Raw genomic sequence first — 12,321 nt, 5'->3', positions numbered from 1 at the left:
AATTACTTGAAAGACACAAACTACCAAAAATAGAAAAACCTGAATATAGGAAAGCCCCAGATCTATTAAAAAAATTAATTATTAATAAAAAACTGGTCCACAAAGAAAACTATAGGCCTGGATGTCTTTGATGGTGAACTCTATCAAACACTTAAGGAAAAATATTATCAATTCTCCAGAAAACTTTCAGAAAACTGAAGATAAAGGAATACTTTTATAGTTATTTCTATGAGGTCAGCTTTACCCTGATACTAAAACTAACAATATTACAAGAAAATTACAGACCGATATTTTTCATGAAGAGAAAAACAAAAATCCTTAAAAGAACATTAGCAAATTAAATCCAGCAATATATAACAATTATAACAACAACAACAATAATAATAATAATAATCAGGATCACATTAAATGGATCCTAGAAATGAAAGGTCGATTTACCATTCGAAAATCAATCAATGAAAAGTCAATCAATGTGATTCACCATATTAATAGACTAAAATAGAAAAGCCATATATATAGTGATAACAACTCTCAATAAGCTAGGAATAGAAGAGAGCTTTCTCTACCTGAAAAAAAGGGTATCTATGAAAAACCTACAGCTAACACCATAATGGTGAAAGACTAAAAGCTTTCCTGCTAAGACTGGGAACAGGCAAGTATGTTCTCTCTCCCCTCATCTATTCAAAACTTACTGAAGAGTCTAGCCAGTGCAGTGAGAAAGAAAAAGGAGTAAGAGGCATCCAGATTAAAAAGGAAGAAATAAAACTGTCTTTATTAGAAGACATGACTGTCTACGTATGTATGATACTGGTGCAAGGATAGATATAGAGATTAATGGAATAGAATAAGGAATCCAGAAACATATTTATATATATATATATATATATATATATATATATATATATATATATATATATATATATATATATATAAACAGATTTTCAACCAACATGCCAAGGTAATTCAATAGAGAAAGGACAGTCTTCAACAAATGGGACAATGAACAGCCACGTGCAAAAAAATGAACCTCAACCTCAACCTTTACCTTTTACTATATACAAAAATTAGCTTGAAATGGATCACAGATCTAAATGAAAGAGCTAAACCTATAAAAATTCTAGAAGAAAACAGGAAAAAACCTTCTGACCTTGGGTTAGGGAAAGACTTCTTAGATAAAACACCAAAAGCAAAATCCATAAAAGAAAACATTGGTAAACTGGACTTCATTAAGATTAAAAATTTCTGCTCCATGAAAGACATTGTTAAAGAGAATGAAAAGACAAGCTATGGACTGGAAGAAAATATTTGCAAATCACCTATCTGACAGAGCTTCTATCTAGAATATGTAAAGTCTTCTTCCAATTCTGTAAGATAAACAAAGGATTAAAAAATGGCAACAGATTTGGATGGTTCCTCAAAGATAAAAGAATGGCAAAAAAGCACATGAAAATGATACTTAACATCATTAGTCATTAGTAAAATGCAAATTAAAAGCACAGTGAGCTATCACTCTAAATCTATCAGAATAGCTAAAACTGAAAAGACAGCATGGATGTAGAACAACTGAAACTCGCATACATTGCTGGTGGGAAAGCAAAACTGTATAGTTACTTTGGAAAACAGTTTGGCAATTTCTTATAAAGTGAAGTATACATCCTATACACAAATGTTTATAGTGGCTTCATTTTTAATAGCTAAAAACTGGAATTAACCCAAATGTCTATTGACTGTTGAACAGATAAACAGACTGTGTTATATCCATACGACGGAATACTATTTAGCAATAAAAAGGAACAAACAACTGACACACAACATGTGGATGAATCTAAAATGCACTTTACTAAATGAAAGAGGCAGACTCAAAAGGCTACATACTATATTATTCCATTTATATCATGTTCTGGAGGTATTAGAGACAGAACACTGATAGGTAGTTGTCACGGATTGGGGCTCAGGGGAGGGGTTAACTGGGGTTAACTGCAAAGGAATACGAGGAAACTTTCGGGGGTGATGATGGAAATCTTCTATTGATTGTTCTGGTTACACAAAGGTATGCATTTGTCAAAATTCATACAACTACACTATAAAGTAAATTTACTGTATATAAACTAAACTTCAATAAACCTTATTTTTAATATAATTATGATACATCCATATAATTATATATTATGCAATCAGTTTAAAAATAAGATGGACCCATATATGCTTGTAATAGGATAATCTCTAATATATACTGTTAGGAGTAAAAAGCAAGATACAGAACAATAAATACAGTATGTTTGCATTTACAGTATTATTATTGACTATCTCTGGGGAAGGGGTCTGGAGTGGGAGTATATACATTTTGTGCTTTTTGAGTTATTTATTTTTTTAAACCACATGCTTGTATTACTTTCAATTAGAAAAAGTAAAAGAAACCTATATATAGGTCAAGGAAAACTCACAGGTGTCTGGCCCAGGGCACTGAGTCATCTAGGTTTGAGAAAACACGTGTAATATGGAACATAGCGCCAGACACTTAAGAAGCACTCAATAAATAGCGGGGGGAAGCAAAATATTTGGAATCAATCCAGAGGCAAACCCTGGACAAAGAGAGCCCTATATGAACACCAGATATTCAGCCAGCAGAGCCCATGTTTTATACAAGGAGCTAAGCTTGCATTGGTCATGTTAGAAACAGAGCATAAAACCCAAATATCTTGGATTTACGTTTGGGCAAGCTGTTTTTCAGCGTTCCTGTTGAAGCACATTGTGTGCTCTAACCTCAGGCTTCTAAGGGATCGGGTGCAAGCCCCTCCCCCAGTGAGCAGAGGACCCCTCTCCCCCCAGAGTTCCTCTGGGGGTCCAAGTGCTGCAACCCGACCCCTGAGGGTCCTGAGCAGCCCTTCCTCCAGGCCCTCCAGGTTAGACACTCCCATAACTTTCTGAAGGAACAAATGACCCCAACAGTCTCACTGCACTCGGGACTGCAGAGAAGACAGTCTCAGCACGTCAGGCCCTTCTCCACACTAAGGCTCCAGGAGAAGAAAACCTGAAAGGAAAGGCAGATAAGCAAGCGAGGGCCCTCAGCAGAATCTGGCAAAAGGAACTCCCAGGGTTTTGCACAGCTTCTTTCAGCAAGTCTGAGATCAAGGAAATAGGAATCCAGAATGTACAATGGACAAAGAGGGAAGGTGCCAAACTCTTCTTTGGTGCCTGCTTTATTTGGACATGTCTCTCTGAAGCCAGGTGGTTGGTCCTAGCTTCCAAAACAGTTTGGCCACTGATACTAGTGACGAGGCCACTGTGCTGGGTGGCCTTGTCTGGATGCTCTGGATACCTGGCTTCCACGGAGCAACCACTGAGTTTCCATCTCCACCTTCTCCTCCACAGAAACGAGCTGCACTGGCAGGTGAACAGGGGTAAGGTATGGCAAGGGCAGAGTGGGACCGGGGTGGGACCCAGCTAAATGCAAAGTCCTTTCCAGGCACCCACAGACTTGAGCATACAGGATGGAAGTTACCACAGACTCTTGTTTTCCCCGGAGCACATCACTTGCCATGAGGGCAGGGTTTCTGACTCCTGTGCTGGGGGAAGAAAGAGAGCACTTACCGGGGGAAGATGGCAGTCATCAAGGCTGAAGCATAGCCAGGCTTGCAAGCTCCCTCTGAAAAGTTTGCGTACTTGGTGGCCAACTCCGCAGGCCTATGGGAAGAGAAGGAAAGTCACAGCTTGCCAGGCCCTGAGCAGTCAGTGGGTTATTAGTTTATGAAGAGCTGGAGGTGTTTAAACCTTGAATGAAGCTTCATTCCCCACAATCAGCACTTAAGCCCCTCTCCCACACCAAGGCTTCAGGGGGAAAAAGCTCTCCAGACCAAAAAACCCAAAAGGAATGGGTAGATAAATAAGCAAGGCCCTTGGATGGAATTTGGCAAAAGGAACTCACTGGGTTTACATAGCTTCTTTGCAGTAAGGCTGATCCCAAGGAAATGAGGAACTCCATCCAGGCTCCCAGACTGGGAGAACGGAGCCTGGAGATCTAAGGTGAGAGCCACTCAGGCTTTGATAAAGACAGAGGCACTGCCCTCTCAACCTTCCTTCTATGTTCCTACACGTCCAGCCTCACCTGCCTTGATTCTCTCCACACATAGATCCAGCCAGTGGGAACCACTCACAGTACCCGGATATACAGGATATGTGTGTTGGGGCCATTACTGGAACATTACATGTTCAGTGGAGGATGCTCTCCTGCTCGTCTATGCTCTCTGCCTGGAACGTTCTTCCTTGTCCTTCACCACTTGGTTATGCCTACTGGCCTTGCACCACGAAGCTTAGATGTCAACTTCACTGGGAGTAACTCCCTGACCCCCAGGCTGGTCTAAGTGTCTCCTCTGTGCTCCTATGGTCCACCCGCTGCCACCCACATTGCATGCTTACCCCCATCAGCACTTGCTATACTGTGCTATAATTGTTGGGAGTATGTATTCCTCATTATACAGTAAATTCCCGAGCTCAGAGTCTTCTTACATAAGACCCCTATACTTTTCTGAAGGAACAAAATGATCCTGACTGTCTCGCTGCACTTGGACTGCAACCAAGACAACCTCAGGAACCCACAAGTCAGAGATTGCTTAATATTTTTCATAAGACTTGTGTGTTCTAGCCCTGGCTTTGTTGCTGTGTGACTGTAGTCAAGTCACCTCACATCTTTGGGCTTCAATGCCTTTGTGTGTTCAAGGTGGGGCTGGAGTCACTGCCCTGCCACCAGAAACTGCCCCATGCAGTCTAGAGAAAACTACAACGGAAGAACAGGACACAGTCAGTGATGGCTGGGCTGGAGGCCCTGCATGCTGGGTACCTGAGCAAGTCCCGGCTGGTTGCCAGTCCCCAGGCCCAACCTCTCTGCCTCCACCCTTGGGCCAGCTGCCCAAACTCTGACCACTGATGCCCAGCTGCTCTGCCGTGCTGGGGCCCGGTGACAAGTCTTCCCTCGGGGCTGCCTTATGAGGTGGTTGTTGGGGAGTAGGGGGAAGGAAGGCTGGCACCTGTACTGGACAGCCAGAAATGATGACGCCACTGCCCACCGTGTGTCACGTGTCATTCACTCACGTGCCCCTGAGGGCCTAGCCCAGGGCCTTACCCAGAGTATTGTTCAGTGAATTTAGGTAAACTCATCTGTATCCATGTGCAGTTTCTTCTAGAAATCTACATGTTTTAGCCGTTCCTACCAATGAAATGTAAACATGCAAATGCTGAGTGACTATTTGGTAGGCAAAAGAAAGTCAAAAGTTTAACAAGATAATTTACATAACAATATTTCCTTATGTAAACAACTGCATTTCAGAAATGAAATATAAACTTCAGTTCAATTACTAAACTTACTGGGACTAGGCACAGTGATTAAAACACAGATTTTTTTTTCCAGTTACTCCTCTCAATAGCATGTGAGTAGGTGCTATTAATTATTAATTTACACACGAGCTCAGAAAGATGAAGAGACTTAGCCAAGATCATATAGCTTAAGTAAGTGGCAGACACTGGATTTGAACCTGTTTCTAACACCAGTGCAGGAGCTCTTAACATGGCACTGCCACCAGTGTGGGTCACAGTAAGAGCCACCACACAGGGACAGCGCATGAGCTGGCAGTGCAGTTGTAAGGGGTAGACAGGAGGGGCAAGAAGACCTCGCACAGCTCCTGGATCGCGTGCATACGGCGTGAGGCACCACGAGTCCCTCACACCCGGCCCCCAGTCCCCCGCCATCTGCTTGGCTGCCTTGTACAGTGGGTTCCTGCGGTCTTCCTGAATTCCAGAAAGTTTCACAAAGAAGACGAAAGATGGCTAGCAGCTGCCTCTTTAACACAATGCATTGCAGAAATACATGTAAAAGAGACCACCTCTTTCCTCTCTGGTGTACACCATCAACTTCTGGCAAGGTGCTTCAAGAATAAGGGCTATGGGACAGCCCAGGGTCTAAGGACTCAGGTGATCTACAAGAGAGGAGGGAGCACTGCTGCTGGAGCACAGCGGAGCCAGAACCCAGCAGGGAAGGCTGTTCCATAGCAGTACGAAGTAGTCACATACCAACGATGAGCAGCTCTAAATCAACCTTACCATTCCAAAAGCACCAGTAACTTCAAAAACACACAGTCCCGGGTGCAGTGGGCCAGTCAAGTTATTACCGAATTAAAATGCCTTAGAAATGGTCTCCCGACTATCCCAGTGAGAGAATAATAGGGGGAGTGTTGGGGACTCTGAGTCATACAGCAGGCTGGGACCTCTGGGGCAGTTAGCGGTCAAAACCACCAAGATTAACAGTCGTCAACTCCCTCAGGCTAGAATAGTTAGTTTCTCTAAGGCACTCACACTCCAAATGCCAGGAGGCCCCCACAGATGTCTGATCAAATCATTCAGCCCTTGTTCTTCTCATACTCTGCAGCTGGCCTTTCATTTTGAGAGATTTAGCATTTCAACCAGTAAGAGCATCCATTGTCCTGCAAACGTGACTTCCAAGCCCCTGGGGTGAAGAGTGTAAACCACTGCACTCTCGAGAGGAAATCCAGATAGACAGACTGGAACCCAAAGGAAGGAACCAGACTTCCATTCCCCTGCTTCACTCTGAAGCACCTAATTTAAGGCCAAGCAATGGGTTGTAAAATGGGAAGAGTGTAGGATCTGGAATCAGAAACTTTCACAGAGGACACTGGCAAGCGGTGTGACCTTGGGCAAGTGATGGGAAATCTGATTCTCAGTTTCCTCATCTTTAAATGGGAACCACTCAATTCCCAGGGATCTTGGGAGGATGAGGTAAGGCAGCACATTTGGCTGGCTGCCCTCTAGAGCACCACACGAATGTTACGTGAAAGAGGAGGCGGCAGAGGCAGGCAGCCAGGTCATGGAGGCTTTGAACACTTGCCTCAAGTTTGGATTCCGGCATAGGGGACAGTCACTGAATGATTTACAGTGGGATAGTGCCTTGATCGACGTGTGCATTTTAAGGATCAATATTCGGGAGGTGAAGAGTAACACTGCAAGAGGCTGAAAGGAACAGTACAGAAAAATAATCAGAGAGAGTGTGATGTCTCACTTGCCAAGGGAAGGAAGTATCTTAAGAAGGACAGAGGGACCAACTGTGTCAAACAGTGCAGTAGGCCTGGTAAGGTGTAGCCATAGGATTAACAGCTGAATTTGACAACACGAAGATTATTCCTGACCTTGAAGGTTACTCCTGACCAGGGCTATTTCACTGGAGGGAGGGAGAGAGCGAGGGAGGGAGGGAGGGAGGGAGTAAGGGAGACGGAGGGGGAGAGGGGAGAGAGAGAGAGAGAGAGAGAGAGAGAGAGAGAGAGAGAGAGAGAGAGAGAGAGAGAAATGGGGCAATAGCTGGAGGAAAGAAGCAAGGAAAGACATTTTTTGAGGTCAGGAACTATTTTGGCATGTTTATAAGCTGCTAGAATAAGAGAAAAAACCCATGATGCAGTAGAGATGGGACAGTTGTAGGACAAATGTCCTTGAGTAGGTGAGGGGGAAAGGATCTAATACAGAAGTAGAAGGGTTGGCCTTAGCGCTGCATCCCCTGCCCTGCCCTGGCCAGTGACTACCTAGTCATCCTGCCATATTCAGCTGAACACTACTTCCTTTATGAAGCTTTTCACGATTGCTTCCCTTCCCAAGTAGAACCAACCTATCCTGCTTGTGGACCCCATCTGACCTAGAGCTGATTTTCACCGTAGCTTGCTCACTTGTTCCCACACACGCTCTCTCTCTCCTATCTCCTTCCCTTAGTTCATCTCATTCACTCACTCAACAAATATTTAGAGGCAACACAGTCACTCTGCTTGGATTTGTGTCCTGGCTCTATCCCATACCGGCTGTGTAACTTTGGCCACGTTATTTAATTGCTGTGCCTTGATTTCTACATCTTTAAAACTGTGATTATACTGGTACTTACCTCATAAAATTGTTGTGAGGATTATGCTGAGAATAAAGTACTTAATACAATGCCTGGCATATAGTTATCTCTCAATACACGCTAACTGTAACAGTCTCGTTGTTATGTGCCAGACACAGGCCTGGCATTAGGGATGCAATGATGACTAGGACACAGGTATGGCCCAGCACTTGTTCCACCGAACAGCAATTGTCCATTTAAATACCTTTCTCTCCTAGACCGTGAAAATTGAGCGCAGTGCATAGCACAGCGTACCATGCATGGCAGAGTACATAAGTACCAAACTGTTTGTTGGACTGAACCCAATTAGTTACCTTGACTTGGAAGGTTAAATGACAGGAAGTGTGGGGGAGAGGTGGTGATAACGGGAAAATGGAGAAGGAAGGGACTTTAAAAGTTATTCTTGGGGAGGCCAGATGGCTCAGTTGGTCAGAGCGCGAGCTCTTAACAACAAGGTTGCCGGTTCGATTCCCACATGGGCCAGTGAGCTGTGCCCTCCATAATTAGATTGAAAAAAATGGCTTGAGCTTGGACCTGAGCCTCTAGTGGGCGGCCAGTTAGCTCAGTGGTTGGAGCACATTGCTCATAACACCAAGATCGTTGGTTTGCTTCCCACATGGGTCAGCGAGAAGCAATGGCTTGAGCTTGGAGCTGAGCTGCTGGAGCTCAGTGGTTACAGTGAAGTGCTCATAACACCGAGGTCACTGGTTTGAGACCCACATGGGCTAGTGAGCTGTGTCCTCCACAACCAGATTAAAAACAAAAACAAAAAATGACCTGACTTGGAGCTGAGCTGCGCCCCCCATAACTAGATTGAAAAACAACGACTTGACATTCCTGGAAAAACACAGTTCCCCAATATTCCCCAATTTAAAAAAAAAATCATTAAGATGGTAAATTAAAAAAAAGAAAAGTTATTCTTGAGGACTCTACAGATCAATGATGGACATCTTGTGACCAATGGTCTAATTTCTAGAACCCCCTGAAAGAGGACTAAACCCAGATCAGCCCCCTACTATGCCTCCTCCCTCATTCCATGTGCTAGTTTACTGGTACAGAGGTCAAAGAACTGGGTGTGAGAATGAAACAAAACCATGTATAACAACTAGCACACTGCCTGGAAAATAATAGTTAATAAATACAGCTTCCTTTCAAGCAAATGTAGCGACTTGAAGCTAGCCAATATTATTGTGCTGTAAGGACGTGCATGAACACACAGATAAGAAGCCTCACCAGAGCTCCCCCCACCGCTGCTTCTTCAATTCTATCCTCTCTCACCTTCCTGAGGAAGATGCTTTTCTCTAATATTACTAAAGGGGTAATGTTACTAAAGGGTTGTTTCTGGAACTATGACATGACTTGGGAAATGGCAGAAGCAGCTTAGGTTTGATTTAGTAATTCTATTCTGTCATTAAGCATTTTTATTTTAGCTTTTTTCCTGAAATAGTCCTTATGTAAGAAACATTACTTAATATTGCCATAGATCCTTTCAAGCTCCAAGATGGAAACTTTTCTCCTTAAAGACAATTTTCTCTCTCCTGACTGCCCTTTCTCCTCCATCCCCATTATTACAGGTCTGCTGGCTCTTCTTGCATTATCTCTTCATTCACTCACATTTGGGGTGTTGCTAATCTATCCTGCCTTGGGTATCACTGGCCCTTTGCTCTTTGTGAACTCCAAAGCAGACTCGGGCTTCTATAGTTTTTGCCTCACTTAATAGCAATCTGTGATAAACTCGGCAGCACTCTCTCATGTCTCTACCAACACTTTAAGAGAAGAGGGACTGCTTGATCTGAGCCATCTGGAATTTGTGGTATTTCTCAGCTCTGGAGGCCCTGCCTTTCAGCTCTTGGTACTGGGCACAGCAATAAGTTTTCAATAAACAAGGCCACTCTGCTGTTTGATCAGTGATTCTGGAGCTGACATCACTGCAGTTTATCTTTGTTTCCAGGGCTTCGTGATTCATTTTGACTGGGAGAATGCTCTCCAGTAAGCTCTTGCAAATGCTTTAACCTGAGCTGTATTGGCCACTCTCACAGCCTCTCCACCAGGGATTTGTGGCGACTGCTCCAATTCAATTTCTGGGTGGTAGTGAAAAGAACAAGGGAACTAACATTTCTTGAGCATAAACCGTGTGCCAGACAGTTGATCTAATTATGTAATTTAGTTTTACAATAATCTTGTAAGGCAGTATAACCCTTAGACCCAGACATGTGGGGCTGAAATAATCTAAGACACAGCTGGAAGAGGTGCTGTTCCATGCTTATACTATAAAATTTCAAATGATAAATTGTGATAGGTATTGCATTGAATCTGTAGCTTGCTTTGAGTAGTATGGACATTTTAACAATATTAATTCTTCTAATCCATGAGCATGGAATATCTTTCCATTTATTTGTGTCTTTTTCAATTTCTTTAACCGGTGTCTTATAGTTTTTAGTGTAGTGGTTTTTTGCCTCCTAAGTTAATATTCCCAGGTCTTTTATTCTTTCTGATGCCATTGTAGATGGGATTGTTTTCTTAATTTCTCTTTCTGATAGTTCATTATTAGTGTATAGAAACATAACTGATTTTTGTATATTGATTTTGTGTCCTGCAACTTTACTAAATTTAATAGTTCTAACAGTTTTTTGGTGGAGTCTTTAGGGTTTTCTATATATAATACCATGTCATCTACAAATACAGACAGTTTTACTACCTTTTTTTCAATTTGTATGCCTTTTACTTTTTTCTTGCCCAACTGCTTTTGCCCAACTATAATGAATAAAAATGGCTAGACTGGACATCTTTGTCTCATTCCTGATCCTAGAGGAAAACCTTCCAGCTTTTCACCATTGAGTTGTTAGCTGTGATGTTTGATGTTGATGATGTTAGCTGTGGGCTTGTCATATACGGCCTTTATTACATTAAGGATGTTCCCTCTATACTCACTTTGCTGAGTTTTTATTACGAATGGATATTGAAGTTTGTCAAATGCTTTTTTTCCATTTATTGAAATAATCATGATTTTTATCCTTCATTTTGTTAATGGGGTTTATCACACTGATTGATTTGCAGATTTTGAACCATGCTAGCATCCCTGGCATAAATCCCCCTTGATCATGGTGTATGTTCCCATTAATGTATTGTTGAACTCAGTTTGCCAGAATTTTGTTGAGGATTTTGCATGTGTTTTCATCAGGGACATTGGCCTGTAATTTTCTTTTCTTGTAGTGTCTTTGTCTGGTTTTGGTATCAAGATAATGCTGGCCTTGTAAAATGAATCTGAAAGTGTCGCATCCTCTTCTGTTTTGTGGAAAAGTTTGAGAAGTATTGGTATTAATTCTTCTATAAATGTTTGGTAGAATTCACCAATGAAGCCATCTGGTCCTGGACTTTTGTTTTGAGAGGTTTTTGATTACTGATTCAATTTCCTTACTAGCAATTGATCTGTTCAGATTTTCTATTTTTTCATGAATTCAGTTTTGGTAGGTTCAAATGATAAATTTAACACAACCAGAAAACTAATTACAATCCACATTTTCCCTGCGTACTCTGGGGAAGACTTACATTTGCGGTCATCGTCGACAAAGCACAGTCACGACCGTTGAGAGTCAGTATTTATGGGCAGTATGAAAGACACGTCATGAGTAATGCTGTAATCAGCGTGAAGTAAAGGTACTGGAGAAATGCAGACAGTACGATCTATGTTGTTTCTATAAAACAGGTCCCTGAGAGCCATGGCACTGTAACAGCACTATTACTACCTTTTTCTTGTGGTGGGAGATGTGAAATTAGCCAGGAATGATGCAGTTGACAATAAAAATCATGAAGAGATGGTTTGTGAACCTAAATAGAAAGAGATGGTATCTAGATACTATGAAGAACCTTCATGTGCACTGATTGCATAATAAACAAATACATTGCATCTCTTCTTTGCCTACTGTTCTAAGTCCTCGTCAATAAATCATTATATCTCACATGGACCCATCAGCTTGTTTAGACCCAGAGGCTTTACAAAAAATATTTAGCCAGTGCTCTGTACACTTTTAGTGCAGCCCTACTCTATGGTAAATTTTATTCTCATTTTTGACAAGAGAAACTGACACTAAAACCTATCTTCTGTTCTCATCAAAGCCCTTCCTTTCTTTGGTAGAAAGAACAATGGGCTTAAAGGTAAAAAGATTGGAGTTTAAGTAACTAACTCTTCCACTTACTAATTGTGTAACCTCAAGTAAGAGATTATCGGTTTCCTTAACTCTTAAATAGCCATAATAATACACATTTTATAGGACGAATGGAAGATCAAATGATTTCCTGCAATAATGTAGGTCAGAGCATTCTTTGAAAGGTACACAAATGTCAGTTACTGTTCCTGTTGTTTTAATATTTGACTTTTGCTATTAGTACTT

The 12,321-nt window shown here is 42.0% G+C and overlaps 1 protein-coding gene across 7 annotated transcripts in view; it reads right to left on the bottom strand.

Annotated features, from left to right (window-relative positions):
- The window catches only part of ST3GAL3 (ST3 beta-galactoside alpha-2,3-sialyltransferase 3), a 177,995-nt gene that overhangs the window by 66,912 nt on the left and 98,762 nt on the right, over positions 1–12,321 (bottom strand). For all 7 annotated transcript variants that reach the window (XM_019751097.3, XM_019751096.3, XM_074334584.2 and 4 more), the window contains one exon: positions 3,592–3,684. In XM_019751097.3, the coding sequence (XP_019606656.1) occupies positions 3,592–3,684 (93 nt within the window). The remainder of the gene's footprint in view (positions 1–3,591; positions 3,685–12,321) is intronic.

Source organism: Rhinolophus sinicus, chromosome 14 (genome assembly GCF_057876585.1).
Source record: "Rhinolophus sinicus isolate RSI-liver-muscle chromosome 14, RSI-T2T, whole genome shotgun sequence".
In the NCBI taxonomy this organism is placed as follows: Eukaryota; Metazoa; Chordata; class Mammalia; order Chiroptera; family Rhinolophidae; genus Rhinolophus; species Rhinolophus sinicus.
This window is presented reverse-complemented; position numbering and strand designations above follow the sequence as displayed.